The sequence below is a fragment of the Telopea speciosissima genome, chromosome 2 (genome assembly GCF_018873765.1).
Source record: "Telopea speciosissima isolate NSW1024214 ecotype Mountain lineage chromosome 2, Tspe_v1, whole genome shotgun sequence".
Classification (NCBI taxonomy): domain Eukaryota; kingdom Viridiplantae; phylum Streptophyta; class Magnoliopsida; order Proteales; family Proteaceae; genus Telopea; species Telopea speciosissima.
The window spans coordinates 68,311,351-68,329,062 of record NC_057917.1 but is presented as its reverse complement, the minus strand read 5'-3'; the positions used below and the strand labels follow the sequence as shown (position 1 = coordinate 68,329,062).

The 17,712-nt window shown below is 40.5% G+C and overlaps 2 protein-coding genes across 2 annotated transcripts; both read left to right on the top strand.

The window, feature by feature from the left end:
• Window positions 1–651: 651 nt before the first annotated feature.
• On the top strand, window positions 652–3,875 carry LOC122651539 (receptor-like protein kinase HSL1). Its single transcript, XM_043844955.1, has 2 exons — window positions 652–3,282; window positions 3,456–3,875. The coding sequence occupies exons 1-2, from the start codon at window positions 696–698 to the stop codon at window positions 3,839–3,841; spliced, it is 2,973 nt and encodes a 990-aa protein (XP_043700890.1). The 5' UTR covers window positions 652–695; the 3' UTR covers window positions 3,842–3,875.
• Window positions 3,876–14,036: 10,161 nt separating this feature from the next.
• LOC122651540 (NAC domain-containing protein 73) lies at window positions 14,037–17,712 on the top strand. The gene is made up of 3 exons (XM_043844956.1): window positions 14,037–14,536; window positions 14,631–14,820; window positions 17,122–17,712. Exons 1-3 carry the CDS (start codon window positions 14,363–14,365, stop codon window positions 17,670–17,672), a joined length of 915 nt encoding a protein of 304 aa, XP_043700891.1. The 5' UTR covers window positions 14,037–14,362; the 3' UTR covers window positions 17,673–17,712.

Below are 17,712 nucleotides of genomic sequence, written 5' to 3'. Positions count from 1 at the left end.
TTTACAGGAAAATATTTTCCCCCCACTGATGACCGAACCTTTCTTTGTTTGTTAAAAGCTCTTGGCATGTCCTGTGCGGTTTCCACCTAGGAGCCAAGTGGTATGAGACAAGGCCACGAGGTAATGCTGGAACAGGAAGTCAAAAGTGCGTGTGTGTAACTGTTTAAAGGATTGGGTGAGCATTGGTGGTAGGTATATTTTACCGGTTAAGTGCCGCACGCCGGCGGTGTGTCCATCCCTCATTCCTCCTCCCTCAGAAATATAACACAAAGGAAAATACTGAAACATGGAATATCCAACGCATGGGGAACTCCCAAATCACGCTCACTCATTTAGCTGTTCTCGCTGGGCCTGACTGTCTTTCACAATACAATTTTACAAGTATCTCATCACTCACCCTTTCCAGTCCAGCCCACCCTGTAAATAGAACCACGACCACCACGACTCCTTCAGTACCTCTCTCTCCCTGTCTTCTTCACACCTTCAATTCCTCCGATCTCAGTCTCTCTTGAGATTCGTAATTTTTTCTCTCCAGTCCTGATTAGACCTTGAGAGCTCGACTAGTCTCTCTTTCTTTCTCTCTCTCCCAACGGTTCCACCTATTTTTACAATACGAAGAAGCGTCGAACCACATTCCATTCCAGTAGTCTTGGCTTGCTTGCTAGTCTCCCCTTCTCTTGAATCGAGGGGCGACAATGCTTCTCTTGCTATGGGTTCTTCTTCTCTCACCAACCCATCTTATTCTCTCTCTGAATCAGGAAGGCCTCTACCTGCAACAAGTCAAGCAGGGCTTTGACGACCCAGACGGAGCACTCTCCAACTGGAACGACAGAGACGAGACTCCTTGTAACTGGAAAGGCATCAAATGCGACTCCATCACCGGTTTCGTGAACTCGGTCGACCTCTCCAGGACCAACATCGCCGGACCCTTCCCTACCCTCTTCTGCCGCCTCCATAATCTCTCTTTCATTTCTCTCTTCAACAATTCCATCAACTCGTCCCTCCCTGATGACATCTCTACGTGTCAGAATCTCCAGCATCTTAACCTCGCCCAGAACCTCCTTGTCGGTTCCCTCCCCTCCTCCCTCTCCGACATCTCAAATCTCCTCCACCTTGACCTCACTGGAAACAACTTCTCCGCTGATATTCCGGTTAGCTTTGGCCGATTCCCGCGGTTGGAAGTGCTCTCACTCGTCGGGAATCTCTTTAATGGAACCATTCCGTCGTTTTTCGGAAACATTTCTACTTTGAAACAGCTTAATTTGTCCTACAACCCGTTCTCTCCGAGTCAAATCCCTCCGGAACTCGGTAACTTGACTCGTCTCGAAGTTCTCTGGCTCACTCAGTGCAATCTCGTGGGTCAGATTCCAGACTCTCTCGGCCGGCTTCAGAGCCTGCTGGACTTGGATTTGGCCATGAACAATCTTCACGGTCCCATACCCATCTCGATTACTAATCTTTCCAGTGTTGTACAGATTGAGCTCTACAACAATTTTCTGTCAGGTGAACTACCAGCAGGGATGTCGAATTTGAAAGCCTTGCGGAGATTGGATGCTTCCGAGAACAACTTGAAAGGAACAATTCCGGATGAGTTGTGTGCTTTACCTCTGGAGTCGCTCAACTTGTATGAAAATCGCTTTGAGGGAGCTTTGCCTGCAAGCATTGCCATGTCTCCGAATCTGTATGAATTGAAGCTTTTCGGGAACCGGCTTACCGGAGAGTTGCCCAAGGACCTTGGGTCGAATTCCCTGTTGAAATGGATTGACGTTTCAGAGAATCTGTTGTCAGGAGAGATACCGGCGAATTTGTGCTCAAAAGGCTCTCTTCAAGAGCTTCTTCTCATCTCTAATATGTTCTTTGGGCAGATTCCGGAAAACCTTGGTCATTGTTGGAGCTTGACTAGAGTTCGATTGATGGGTAATCGGCTCTCCGGTGAGGTTCCTGCGGCGTTCTGGGGATTGCCCCACGTGAATCTACTTGAGCTTGCTGGGAATTTGTTCTCTGGTGAGATATCGAAAATGATCTCTGGGGCCTCTAATCTCTCCGTTTTGCTTATCTCGGGAAACAGGTTTATTGGACGCATACCCGATGAGATTGGAATGGTGGAGAATCTCGTTGTGTTTTCTGGTGGTGATAACCATCTTTCTGGTCCTCTACCTGCAACTTTAACGAGGCTCACTGAGCTCACCAGGCTAGACCTTCACAATAACCAACTTTCCGGTGAGCTTCCCTCTAGGTTCGTGTCGTTAAAGAAGCTCAATGAGTTGAACCTTGCGAACAATGATCTATCTGGGAAAATCCCAACTCAAATTGGGAGCTTGCCCGTGCTCAATTATCTCGATCTCTCGGGAAATATTTTCTCTGGAAATATCCCGCTTGAATTGCAGAATTTGAAGCTGAACAGATTTAATTTGTCAAACAACCACCTCTCTGGAGACCTTCCTCCTCTGTACGACAAGGAAACTTATAGGAATAGCTTCTTGGGCAATCCAGGCTTGTGTGGGGATCTTCCGGATCTCTGTCCCAGGGGAAGTGAAGCAAGGAACCAGGGTTTCGTCTGGTTGCTTCGATCAATATTTATCCTTGCTGGCATGGTCTTCATTATTGGAGTTGGCTGGTTCTACTGCAAGTACATAAGTTTCAAGAACGTGAAGAACGGTATTGACAAATCCAAGTGGACTTTGACTTCGTTCCACAAACTTGGTTTCAGTGAATACGAGATCTTGGATTGCCTTGACGAAGATAACGTCATTGGCAGTGGAGCTTCTGGAAAGGTATACAAGGCTGTACTCAGTAACGGAGTGGCAGTTGCTGTGAAGAAGCTTTGGGGAGGATCAAAGAAGGATGATAGCGGTGACATTGAGAAAGGTCAGGTTCCAGACGATGGCTTTGAGGCAGAGGTTGAGACATTGGGGAAGATCAGGCACAAAAATATTGTCAAACTATGGTGTTGCTGTACGACCAGAGATTGCAGGCTTCTTGTTTATGAGTACATGCCAAATGGAAGCTTGGGTGATTTGCTGCACAGTAGCAAGGGAAGCTTGTTAGATTGGCCAACAAGATATAAGATTGCAGTGGATGCAGCCGAGGGGCTTTCCTATCTGCATCACGACTGTGTCCCTCCAATCGTTCACAGAGACGTGAAATCAAACAATATCTTGTTGGATGGTGAGTTTGGGGCAAGGGTGGCCGACTTCGGGGTTGCCAAGGTTGTTGACATGATTGGGAAGGGACAGAAATCCATGTCCGTGATCGCTGGTTCATGTGGTTACATCGCACCAGGTTCGTCAAAACCATCCCTCAAACTTGAGAATTGTATTTTTAAAACTCTTGAATGCCTGAATTTTGTAGTTCAGTGAGATTTTATTAGCTTACAGATTGCCCATATCTGTTATCTTTTTAGCTAATTTTACACAGTTGATAGCTTCCCTGAACTTGTATTGAATTTGATGCAGAGTATGCATATACTCTTCGGGTGAACGAGAAGAGTGACATATACAGTTTTGGAGTGGTCATTCTAGAGTTGGTAACAGGGAGACTCCCTATCGATCCTGAATTTGGGGAGAAGGATTTGGTGAAATGGGTTTGTGTCACCTTGGATCAGAAAGGAGTTGATCACGTGATTGATCCAAAGCTGGATACTTGTTTCAAGGAAGAGGTCTGCAAGGTCCTCAATATTGGTCTCCTCTGCACAAGTCCACTTCCCATAAACCGCCCCTCAATGCGAAGGGTGGTGAAGATGCTGCTAGAGGTGAGTCCTGAGATCAGCAACCAGAAAAAGGATGGAAAGTTGTCCCCATATTTTTATGAGGACTCTTCTGATCAGGGAAGTATAGCTTGAGATTGTTGTGCAGGATTTTCCAGTACTCAGTGGAGGGAAGGGAGAGCTGATGGTTTATGCTTCTTAATTTGTTCTTCAATCAACTAATTCATTCTGTCGTGGAATGTTTCTTTCATGGGAGAAAAGTAACTTGGGAAGAAGGATGAAGGATGATTTGGCTTTTCACATGCACGTACGCATGGTATTTCACTATTTGTCTTCCTGATCTGATCTTTCATCTTGCTCGTCTACTCTTAAATCCTCTCATTCCTCTCTGAAATTTGAGAGAGCATTGGCTTACATACCCTCATGGGCACACTTCACCCTTGTGGCTGAGACAGCTCCACTTAATGTAGGTAGAATGGTAGATGTATCTTTTTATGTTGTTGATTCCCTCCCATTAAGTGAACCGTGGTCCCCTTTCTCTTCTATCAGCATCATATATTAATACTGTTAAAGTGTTTGTCTGGCCCTCCAACTTTGTCTAAAGAAGTTCCAGTCTCTGCAAACCAAGAAGATTTTTTTTTTTCCGGATGAAATGCAAAACAAGATTGAAGTTTCATTTCTTTTAAAAGAAAGATTGAACTTGCATCGGGAAATTAAATACTAGCCATGGAATTCAAAAATGGTGCCTGTTTCTTTAATTGTTTTTCTCTAATAAATTCTGAGAATTTTGACACCAACTAGCTCTTAATAGTTTATAGTAGGCGAAGATGGTGATGTGGATAAGGGAAAGAAGGGGAGTTGGGGCCTCGGGGTAACTAAAATTAGTATAAAGCTACTTAGTTGGCCCAATAGTGGCTTCATATAATAGCCACCATAACCTCCTCATGTGCCAAGATCTCAGTTCATGTCTTCTGCCAGAGCTAAAAGAAGCCCTTTTTACCTGGGCTATTTCTTAAATCAAAATTTGATATTTTCACAGGATCACTCACATCTGGTGATACCAGCAAAGGAAGAAGATATGAGGCAAAAAGGAAAGTCATGCATACATGACCAATGTAAGAGGGGTTCTTCATATTCTCTGTGTATTTTTGGCACGCCAATGCTTCCTGGGTCTGAGTAGTCTGACCTTGAAAACCTTTCAAATGTTTTAAATGCAATATAACCAGACAATGGCAGCAGTGACTAGTCAGTAGCCTAGTCAAAAGTAGTCAAAGATTGACACTTTTCATTTTTTTGGGAATTCTCATTGTACTGAAACTAGTGTTCAGGGCGATTCATATTATAGATTACTTGCAGTTCACGGAGAATTATGTCCTGCATAACAGATTTGGTAAAAATGGCAATGGCTGATGATCATTGTTGAGTGGATATACTGTGTAAAGATCTGTGTTGACCTGACCAGCTTTATTCCCTTATCTGACAATTGCCACTGTTAGCTCCATTTTGATAAACTTTGTAAGAATTGATGGAGCGCTAGAACTTGTGGAAGGACAGCCCACCCCAGCCCAACCACCCCACCAAGAGTCCCAGAAAGGCCCATAAAGTAACCTACCAAAAGCACACAAACGTGTCTCAAAAGTACACACCTTTGATGATACTGAAAGTTCTTGTTAAGATGAACTTTCCACATTTTAGATTTTTGGTAGCAAATCCAAATTTGGTGGCGGAGAAGAGCCAAAAGTTTTTTTTTATTTTTTTTGGTAAAGAGCCAAAAGCTACAAAAAGCATAGTATGATATTGTACAGTTTCACCAAGAAAACATCAAACTAATACAAGCCAGGGTAGCTTTTAGCTGAGCCCACTAAACTCATTGCTGGATTTATTAGAAACTCAGAGGACTTAACACAAGCTAAAGGCAAGTTTCTTATTGATTGTTAGGACTTGGGAATTAAGATGGATACTGGCATGAAATTTGTGAAGCGACTCTTGAGAAGTTCGCTCTCTATTTATATCTTGTACGTTTGTGATGAGTCAATGGTTGATGTCAATTGACAAGACTAAATATACATCAGCAACAGTTCGGCATATACAATATGAATGGTGACGGAGGTGATACTCAACAAGAATTTCACTGCCTGTTTAGGGAGAACATCCAAGTTGAGAATTGTCAAACTGTAACTGGTCAAAATCTTGACTAGATGTTTGTTTTGTATAGAGTTTATAAAAAATGTTTTTAATTTATTATATTAAATTATATAATATTTGAAAAACATTATCAAAATGTTTTGGGTCTAGTCATTGATCATGAAGCTCCTTTAGTTGATTGCAATGGATTTATCTTTGTGGCGATAATTTTTATACCATGGTTGTAAGGGATCCAGATCCTCTACTGCAGAGCTGCCCGGCAAGACCGTGCTGCCAAGACACAATGAGGCGTGCAATGACTGTCTTACCCCTGCCCGAGCGCCTTGCCCGAGTGGGGATAAGGCGATCATTACGCACCTCACCGTGTCTTGGTAGCACGGTCCTGCCTAGCAGCTCGACAGTAGTGGATCCAAATTGTGGTTGGAAATCCATTGTGAATGTTGGTAGTGTTGGAATAAAGTATAATGAAAATATCTAAAACAAGGGGTTTTCAGGTTATACCTCTTGTAGTATCATCATTTTGTGCAATTAAGAACAAGTTAAAGGTTATCCTTTAAGATCACACACCACCACTTGGTGTGATCTTATCCGTTAGATTGTAGTTTCCTAAGTTAACTTCTTCTATTTAAGGAAAGTTTTGTTGAAACCTTAATTGCACAGAGTATAATTTGCACAATATTATTTTTTAAGAGAAAACATATTTTGAGAGAAAAAAATAGTGTTTTCTTATTCTTCAAGCAAGGGTTTTGGTCATTAGAGGTCGTGCAATTGATAGAGATCATGATCTTGTGTTGTATTCCTTTGGAGGAACATATCACTTGTGTGTTTTAAGTAATCTACAAACTCGATTTGATTTTGTTATCACACGTGTTCATCGAGATCCTTGTTCTATTAATTCTTGTAATGAATCTTTGAATTGTTGCACTTCCGCTTCTGCTGCCGCCAACAATAGGTAGGAATTTCAAGCATTAGCTTTGAAAATTCTTACCCTGCAAACTACTCAAAAGCATGTGAATGAATTGATTATTCTGAATTTTTTTTGTTAATCATCAAAGGACAAATTCAATAGGATCTGCCTGCGATCAAAATGGTTTTCGGAAGCATTTTTGTTCGCTAGGTTACCAAACACCAAACTACTCTTTGTGAACAAAATCAGAAAAAAGTACTTCCTGAGAACAAAATTGTTACCAACGCAGCCGAAGTAGTCCCAAAACTAGGATCAAGCCTCCTATAAAAACGGGACAGTCCAGCTCTAGTTCGTTTAAGATTCTAGACCTTAAAGTCTCAAACACTCAAATATAATATTTCATTGAAATATAACCTTTTTTTGTATTTATGACATAATTGTTCTTATATAAATTAATATTAACTAATCTTAAATAAGTAAATAGCTTGTAATAACGACGTGACTGTTTTAAACAGCCAGTATTGTATTTGTTAACCCTTCTTTGAATTTGTCTCCTCCCAAAGATGCAATAGCTTGCACCAAAGTTTAATGAGCATATGGGTAAAAGAATGTTGCCAGGTTGTGTGGTTCCTCCGCCTAGCCACAACAATCACACAAATTTTTTTTTTTTTGGGTAGAAACATCCACGTAAAATTTACACCTTGCCTTCGGTGAAATAAAAATTCCCATCCACGTTGATACCCCTACAAACACTTTCAGTGACCCTTCTACCAACCAGGCAGCAGTCTCTCGCCCTTGGCGTTATCTTATATAAGTAGGTGGAAGTGTGCCTATGTTTGTTTTTTTTAACAGACTGGGCTAGTGGGCTTAGTATTGGTACTGGCACCTCTTACCATGCGGCAGATTGTGAAGTGCTAAAAATCACTAACTCTTTTTGTCATGTGGTAAATAATGTTGCATGAAGTGTGATTCTTGTTTTCTTAACTTTAGCAAATGGCAAACAACCGCTAGTTCGGTTGGTTGTAGGGATTGCAGGTTCCCCCCCAACCTCAAGGGAGACATGCACTCAATCAAGCTAGTCTTTTGGTCTATCCGATCATAGGATGTTAGGTGGTTGGACCTAATCTCTGTCACATAGAAAATCAGTTAGGGTTCCAAATTTTGTGTGCAAAGTCGAGTCTCATTGTATCGTGATTATTTGTCAAATTTGAACTCAATCAAAATTGATCCAGTCACATGGAAAGAAAAAAAGAAAGAGCCAATCTTGTGGTCTATCTGATCATAGGATGTTAGGTGGTTGGACCTAATATCTATCACATAAAAAAATTATTAGGGTTCCAAATTTTGTGTGTAAGTCCAGTTTCATTGTATCGTAATTATCTATCAAATATCTATCAAATTTGAACTCAATCAGAATTGATCCCCTGGATGTATATTTCTTTGAAAGTTTATTACATTTTGAATAACAAATGGGTGACCAGAAATACAAAGAAAATATGTCTATATATAAGGGGTAAATGATTGAGCTAGAAACTGAAATGTCTCCCATCTAGGCCTTCTCCTTCCTATTCAATAATTGAATTTGTCAAATTATCTTTCTATGATACACATTAGACTCATAGTGCACGGAAACTTTCATGGATGGACTGACCACCAGAAACTTTACCAAAAAAGGAAAGAAAATGTTCATTACCTTTGAATTAACAATAAATATGATTTTAAATAGAATTGAACGCTTTTAAAAAAATTTAAATGGCCAAACAAGACTGTTGTGACACAAAACTGAATAAGAGACTAAAAAAATCGAAGTTAAGAATGTTGTGCTTTTAAGCCCTTTCTTTCTTCTTTCCATCCCATCTTAAACCGTACAATTTAACTGGGCAAACGCTAAATGAATTTGAATGGAAAAAGAAAGAAAGGGAAAATTTCTTTTACTTTCGTATTCTCATCTTATATTTATTCAAAGTCTTACCCCCAAAAAAACAAAAAAATCTCCTACTCAAAGTTTCGTTTTAGTTTTTCCAAAGAGGCAAACTCTTACTTCTCTTCTCCCTGTCAAGTCTTAATTTCTATATTACTATTGCTCTCCTTCCAGCCCATAACCCCTTTCATTGGTGCCCCACTTCGATCCACAGCCTCTTTCTGACATCTCCCCAACTCTCCGCCATGAGACCATGATCAACTCCAACCATGGTTAAGAAATAAGGCAGAGACCACCGAGCTGCTCCTGCCCATGTGGGTTTGGTGTGAAATTGATATAAAAGCTGGCCCCCTGTTAGTGTGTAGGGTAGGGTTGGGCCTTTTAAAGTCCCAATTCAATTCTAAGTCCCCTTAGCTGGGCCCAGGTCCAACCCAGGCCTGATTCGGGGTCAGAAAAATCCAATCCTAACTTGTCTTCAAGGTCAGGTTGGGCTGATTCTGATTGGCCCTTGACCGTTGAGGTGAAGGGAGATGCATGAGCTGCCCAGGATGGGAAGAAGAAGAGGAAGACGAAAGAATGAAAGAAAGACAGATCAAGAAGAAAGACAAAGAACACACAAAAAAAGAAGAAAAACAAGAAGAAGAAGATAGGGTTGGATTGGACTGAGCCAAGTTCAACCTTATCTGGCCCAGCCCTGACTTAGGGTTAGAAATTCCCGATCCAGGCCCTGTTCGGGCTTAGGATGGGCTCGGGCTGTCAGGGGCAAACCTGCACCCCTAATTATTAGATTGTGTGACTTGAGGTTCTCTATTAGGTTTCTAGGATTAGGGCCTCCAAATGGGATTTTGATCTACTCGGTCTTAGAGAAATTCTCGTGGTTGCTTGCCTCTTCTTTGTGGTATTCTTCAAATTGTTTTGTTGTCCATATTTTTGCCCTTTTTATCTTTTTCCTATACCTGCTGGTTATCTCTCTCAGCCAGATTTGGTTTGATGCAAAGCTTAGGGTTGAGAGTGCACTCCATCTCCAACCATATCAAGATTGTTTCGAGAGTCGTTCTTGTATTGGCCCACCATCGCGGTTCGACTTTAGACCGTCTAGTATCGATATCCCACAATGTAATACGTGGCATCATACCATGTGGACAAATGTACCGGCCATCAGCAACGAGGCGTGCAAACAACATATGCTAATGTCATTAGCCAGAGCGGCAACCCACGTGTCACTCATCAAAGAAGGTGCTTAGTCACATGGTCGTCGTTCTGAAGTTCATGTTAATCCACTTCATCCCAAATGGTTATCCTTTCGACCTTTCCCACCTTAACAGCTCTAATCCTCAAGAAAAAAGAAAGGGAAAATTACATATACCTCCCCTTGGTTTTCCCACCTTACATTTTGACCCCTTATGACTGACGGTGTTAGGGTGCTGTTAATTAATTGTTTGAAAAGACAATATTACCCTTTTTCTAAAACACCACAAGTAGAATTACAATGATACCCTTTTCATCATCTTCAACCTTAAAACACCCATTTCTTTCCTCCTCCACCGCAGCCACCACCAGCACCACCACTGCCATCATTACAGCCACTGCCTCCTCCTCCAACGCCACCACTGCCGCCGCCGCCTCCTCCTCCTCCTCCTCCTCAGACTCTTACTCCCTAGAACTTTAAATTCACGCACTAAATGTTGACCCTTCTATCTGCAGATTATGTTTCAATTAAATGTTAGTAAATTACAATTCAGAAAAAGCTTAAGGGGTGAAATAGAAGAATCAAACTTGGATTTGATAATAGATCGAGTGGAAGATTGATTGTTCACCTTGGTATATACCAAGCAGGTGGAAGATCGAAAACCACAGAAAACCCTAAACACCAAAACCCCCAACCAAAACCCATCCAGAAAAAAGAAACAGAATGAGGATAGCTCCTATCGTTTCTGCTATGTTATTAGCTCTTCTGAACCGCCTTGCTCCTCCTTTGCCGGAGCTTCCATGGCAGGTTGTGCCCTCGTCGATGAAGCTGGAGGTTCTAATCTCCACCCCCAAAAAAGAGAAAAAGAAGCAAAAGGGCATAGCTAGCTATAGCTCACTTGGAGTTCCTGGCAGATTCCTCTTCTTCTTCACCACTGACACAAGAGCTGGATTGGGAGGAGGGTTAGGGTTTGGATTGGTTTCCTGATGAGCAAAACCTCTGAATGTAGTGGGAGATGGGTTGTTCTCCCCTTCCAATGCCCTGCTCTTGAACAAAAATGGGTACTCTATTGCCATTAAACTCTATGAGAAAACTGATCTCCGAAATTCCTCTTTCTAACTTGAATATGTGATAAAAAAATCTGTTGAATTCTGTTGTTTCTGCAACTTTTATCTCTTCCATTACATCATTGGGAGATGCCAATGGGATGAAGCTTCTTAATCTTGAGATGAAACGACTCCACAGAAGACAGACGTCTCCGAAGCATTCGTTGCCTCTGTTTTGGACCCCTGAATCTCTTAAAAGTTCTTGGTAGGGCTCTCGGTTGAAGCTCAAAATTGGATTTCCCAAGATTTACTTGAAACCCAATCTGATTTTTGTTTTTCTGATCAAACAAAACCCAATATCTTACAGCAGTAGCAGCAACTAATAGACCATATTCGTCTTCAAATCCATTTTTGTATGAATTTTGGGTTTCTCGAGCTGCTTCTGTTGTTTCTTGTTCTTCTCAAAGAAAACCCAGCCAATTATAATCACACTGTGATGCAGGCTGTAATGTAACTTGACTCATCCAAGGGCGAGGTTGGAACTTGGAATTGAAAATTTTTCAAATTGGCAAAATGGGTGGTTTTCTATCACCCAATTGTAATTATGTTGTTCCCTATTTTTCATTCAACAATGAATCCCTCCAACTGGAGCTGGAACCGTCGATGTTGGTGGAGCTGCCTTGGGAGCTTGCACTGGCAAGCTAAAACTACAGCCAGTGGTGTCGTTCTTGGTGTTGCTACTGGGGCTGGGGTTTTAGGCGTGGTCGGCGTGGTTGCAACAGCGGGTGGTGATGAAACTGACGTGACCGGAGTAGTTGGTGGTATGGTAGTCGGCGTTGCCATTGGGGCTTGACCGTTGACCATCGCAATGCAGAGGAGGAGGAGGAAGATGAAGGAGGGTAAAAGGGTCATCTGACAAGGACCCAAGGTTAGTTTAGGGATTTTGAAAAATCTAACTATGCCACATCAGCACCTAACAGACGGATGCTAACGGTAGGGGAGGAATTAGTAATTTTTGAAAAACTACAGGGGAATCGTATGTAAGGTGGGAAAACCAAGGGGAGGAATGTGTAATTAAGGCAAAGTACAGGGGAGGTATATGTAATTTTCCCAAAAAAAAACGGTGACAGTGAAATATCCCCATACATCGCGGCCTATGGTTATAGATATTACATGGCTGCCATTAATGTTCTATATCATGGTTCATGCATGGTTAAATCTAGGGCTGTAAATGGATAATCAAAAATCCGAATTCGATCCGCATCCGCATCCGTTTAGGGGCATCCATATTCGATTAGAGATATTTGGAAAAAAAATCCGAATTCGAATACTTAATTATAAAAAATTAAGTAAATAACAATCTTGAGGGTTTTTGAAGATTCAACAGGTTCTAGAATATGAGGAGAAGAGAATCATGATCTAAAACTATGGATTGAGAGTGAATTGTATCCACTAGGGGGAGGCAGGTTCGGGTTACACAAGGCAGAGGTGTAAAAAGATGGTCAAAAATTCGAATTCGATCCGCATCCAAATCCGTTTAGAGGTATCCATATTCGATCAGGAAATATCCGAATTCGATTACATCCGAGCCGAATCCGATCCATTTACAGGCCTAGACTTAAATCCACACAACGTTCATCAGATCGGAACCAACCCATAGCATTATTTCAATTTGCACCGGGTTTGGTTCAAAATTTAAAGCTAGAATTGCCAATTTTCCAACCGTAATTCGTTCCTGAAATGAACCAGTTGATCGTTTGTCTTACTCAAGCGAAGCAAGACAATCAAGTCACCATTAATTGGTTGCTTATTTTAAGGCAATGGTTTCACACAATCTCTAGTACAGTGTAGTACAAGGGATCCAGATCTTCTATGGTGCACTGTCCGTAGCAGCCTGTGCGGTGCAGACTGGATCATACATGGAATGACCGTCTTACCCCCGTTCAGGCAAGGCATTTAGACAGGGGTAAGGCGGTCATTGAGCGCACGACTCAGTCTGCGCCGCTCAGGCCGCTACAGACAGCACACCGTAGAGGATCTGAATTGGTAGTACAAACTAGACCGACCTGTTGTGCTCTGGATAGTCAGGTCAGTCTTTGTTGACTCAACCCAACACTTCCCCTACATTCTCACAAAACCCTTAAAAAAAGGCTAGACCCATAAGTCCATTCCCATGTCTTTCAAGCCAAAGTCATGTCTTTAGTATATGGGTTTTAGATTGGACCGGTTTTATATGAAACAGTTTAAAGGATTTGATTTAACGCATTCCATCAACTTTAAAGTTTTTAGTGTATCAGTCGGGTAGGTACCTGACAAGATTAACCATTAATGTGTGAATAGGGTAGGATTACCAAGAAAATCTTTCACGGAAAATCCTTGGTGGATTTTTGACTATTGACTCCATTAATTAATACGAAATTGCATGCGAGTGGATCACTCCAATCCTAATATACGCGTATACACGTATGTATATAGGAGAAGTAGAAGACAAGGAAAGGATAGGTAGAAAGTAGGAAAGGAAAAGGAGGTTGTGGGGAGGTTTCTTGTAAGACATGAGAAGTCTACGTGAAGAAATAGTAGAGAGAAGTATTGGGTAAGTTGTTTGGGAAATTGTTTTTTTAAAACAAGTGTTTCTTCTTCCAATATTTGTATATATGTATGGCTTTAAAGACACTTTAGGGTGACATTAGAGCTGAAATCTTCCTTTTCTCTCTTTCACTTGTCTCAGTCTATCTATCTATAAGGGCTCAGAACCAGGGAACTCTTAGTACTGTAAGAGGGTGAAACTGAAACGTCTCTATATCTCAAGAATCAGGTTGCCCCATCTCCACTCAACACTTTTTTTTTTTTTTTTTAATATTTTTAATATGGTTTTACACCTTTCTCTGTTCTTTATTTTTCTTTTCTTTAATGGGAATGTTTTTTTTTTTTTTAACAGACCAGATCATATCAGATCATCAGAGCCGCCTTTGGACAGTTAAAAAGGAACCCAAAATTCTCCCACAGTTATATATGTAAGCATCACAAAACTTGAGTTCCAAGCAACTCATCTTTTTTTGCTTGCTGTTGTGATATAGTTTTCCTGTTTTCACCTCTCTCCCTCTCTCTCTCTCTCAGAAAATAATAATTATTTCTTTTGAGGAGGGAGAGATCTAATAGGTGGGGAGAACTAAGTTCAATCTCATTCAATCATCATAGCTAAGGCTGAAACCAAAAAACAAAGGTGGAGAAAGAACTCAATTCCTTCCCTTAATCTCTAATAAGAAGTGGGCTCAAGAGGAAACATTCTTTAGAAGAGACAACTTGCTTTTCAATTCCTCTTCTCTCTTCTCTCTCTCTCTTTCCATGAAATTTTGCTTAATTTGGAGAAGTGGAAGAAACGGAAGGAGGGGAGGGAGGTTCAGTGTGGAATGGGAATAAGAAGAAGAAGAAGAAGAAGAGGAAGGAAATGACATGGTGTAATGCTGACTGTGACGATAACAGAGCTGTTATTGTTGTTGAGCATGGAAGTATCTCTTCACCGTCGCCCACCACCGCTCTTGTTGTCCCTCATGAAAAACACAATCAAACATGCTTTACCATCTGCCCTTCATGTGGTCACCGGATCTCATCTCAAGAACAGGTTCCTTCTTACTACTCCCTCATTCTTAATTATTCCTTAATCATGAAACCCTAATTAGAATTGGTTTTTAATGATTTTTTGGTATTGAAATTAGGCGGGAATTCATGAGTTGCCGGGTTTACCGGCGGGAGTGAAGTTTGATCCGACCGACCAGGAGTTGCTGGAGCATCTGGAAGGGAAGGTCCGTTCTGATACTCAAAAGCTTCACCCTCTCATAGATGAATTCATACCTACACTTGATGGGGAGAATGGGATATGTTACACTCACCCTGAGAAGTTACCAGGTCAGACAAACTCTTCATTACCCAATTATTATTATTATTATTAATGGTTTTTCAGTTTTACTTTAGATACATGCACACCATATATTATGTAATTATGCATGATTAATCTTCACATTTAATCCAATTAATTTCACCTTTATTATCTCTTAAATCTTTGATTTGTTATTATATTCAATTTAAATGCTTAGACCATAGCCCTATAAATATCCATAATACCACTAGATTTCAAATTGGATTTACTGAATTTGTACCCAAAAGTGGTTAAACCACAACCCTATATTACCTCTTAAATCTTTGATTTGTTAATATATTCAATTTAAGTGGTTAAATCACAAGGATAAATATCCATAATACCAGTAGATTGCAAGTTTGATTAACTGAATTTGTACCCAAAAGTGGCCAATTTTGTCTTCAATGAATGATATATTTTAAAGATTATAAGTTAGTTGTATATTTTATTATAGCTATTTTTTTATTGACATCCTTGAGGTGTCATATAATTTGTAATCTTATATTTTTGTCCTTTTAATGTATCATACTTTGTTGTGTCAATGAGGGTAAATCTTGTCTTTTCACATGAATACTCGAAAAATGTGTATGATAATGACATCTTTTGATAATGAGATAATGTAAGTCACTTTCAAATTATTTTGAAAACTCTTTTTGACCTTTAACTTTATGGATTTCTGGGAATAAGACAAAGGAAATATTTGAGGTTTCTAAGCATGGTATTTGGTGCATATGTGTTACTTGTTTGTTGCGATGTCAAAGACATATATGTGTATCAGTGTATGTTAAGTGTTTCTTGTTATTTTGTTAAACAATTCTCTTCAAAATGATGAATACTAATGTGATTAATAAATGGAAAATGTATATTATCACTGGATCCTGAATATCATTCTCTACAAGGTTTCTTATATTCAAAACAATCACCACCTCATATATGAAAGGAACAATGTAAAATAAAAAAATTAAAAATTATAATATGCTTGGTCGTGTGACCCCTATGCTCAGGAGCTCCTGAAATTACTGCCCTGCCTCCTTAAAATAAAAAGCCCATTTATTTTGATGCCCTTGTGTGCTCTCATTGGCATCAACTTTGGTGTAGGGGCCATGAGATACTTGCCCTAATAAAATACTGGGAAGTAGTTATTTGTCCAGGAGTGTGGCCTACGCCAGCACTCCCATGTATCTATCTCTCTCCTCCTTAAAACGAAGGGGGCAGATGTGTCTTTTCATATGAGGAGGAGAGAGATAGACTCATGGGAGTGCTGGCGTAGGCCACACTCCCGGACAGAGAACTTTCTCCCTAAAATATTTTAAAAAAATTTCAGCTGCTGTAAAAACTACACCAACAGCTCCTCTTTCTACCTCTCTTCTCCTGCCACCTCTATTGATTAACTGTAACCCACCTCTTGATTGGGACAACTCCCGTAAAATTAGGAGCTGTGGTTTCTCGACCAGACTTTCTGACAAGAAGACCGAAAGTCCCAAGGCCATCCCCTAAGTTATTTGTCTACACTCACTTCAAACATTGGTAATGTTCGCATTAAAATGAACTCAAGTAATCAATAAATTGAGATGGAAAAGAAAAAACTGCATCTGCAAAGCCTTAATAAGGCAAATGTTGCCTCATTTAAAATTTTGTGGCATTTCTTTTTGCCCCTACGCACAAGAAATGTGTGTTCTTTCATAGGCAACAAAACCTAAAAAAACTTTGTACCAAACAAACCACACCCCCCCCCCCCAAAAAAAAAAAAAAAAAAAAAAACTCCATTCTATTGTTTAAGCTTCTATCAATAAGATGGTAGAATATGCAATGTTAAAATGTTCAATACTAAATATTGGAGATGCTCAACTAAGTATATGAAGACATCCAAAGTCCTAGAGTTACCGAAAAAACCCTTGGTACAAAAAAAAAAAAAAAAAAAAAAAAAGGTCTCCCTGCCTCTTGTTTAAACTTCCACTGGCAATTAAGAAAGTAGAATGCATTGTTAAAGTGTCCAATCTTAAAAACTTAAACTATTAGATGAAGAGACACAACTGGTATATGAAGCTATTCAAGATCATAGAGTTTTCCAATGTGAGATTATTACCAACAATCCCCATCACGTGTTGCCTCTCTTTCGGGTGGCAGGGCACGTGATAAATGTAGTCACTCTTTTGAGTGACTATACACGTGTATTATCATTAGTGGGTCAAATGACTCTGATACCAAATTGTAGTGTTCAATCTTAAAAACTTAAGCTATTAAGTAGAGATATATAGTTTGATGATATAGATCTGGTTGTGTTGATGCAGGAGTAAGCAAAGATGGCCTAATTCGCCATTTCTTCCATCGACCTTCAAAAGCATACACAACGGGGACTCGGAAGCGGAGGAAGGTGCACACAGATGCCGATGGTGGCGAGACGCGATGGCACAAAACAGGCAAGACCAGGGCAGTTATAGTAGGTGGGAGAGTGAAGGGTTACAAGAAGATACTTGTACTGTACACCAACTATGGCAAACAAAGAAAGCCTGAGAAGACAAATTGGGTGATGCACCAATACCACCTTGGAACTAATGAGGAGGAGAAGGATGGAGAATTAGTGGTATCCAAGGTATTCTATCAAACACAACCTAGGCAATGTGGTTCAGTTGTGATGAAGGACTCGCTTATTCCTAGTCAAAGCGAGGTTGATGATAGCTCCAATAATAATTTAAGAGACACCACATCAACCCTAGTTGATGAATACTATAATCCTTCACTACTAATCTCCTATGATCAAGGCAGTCATGCTAGAGTAAGCCCTTCTCAGCTAATGCCAAATTTCGTGGTCCATGCTGATGGCTCTTCATTTCTTCATTAAAAGGATCTCTCTCTCTCTTTCGTTCACATTGCTAACCATG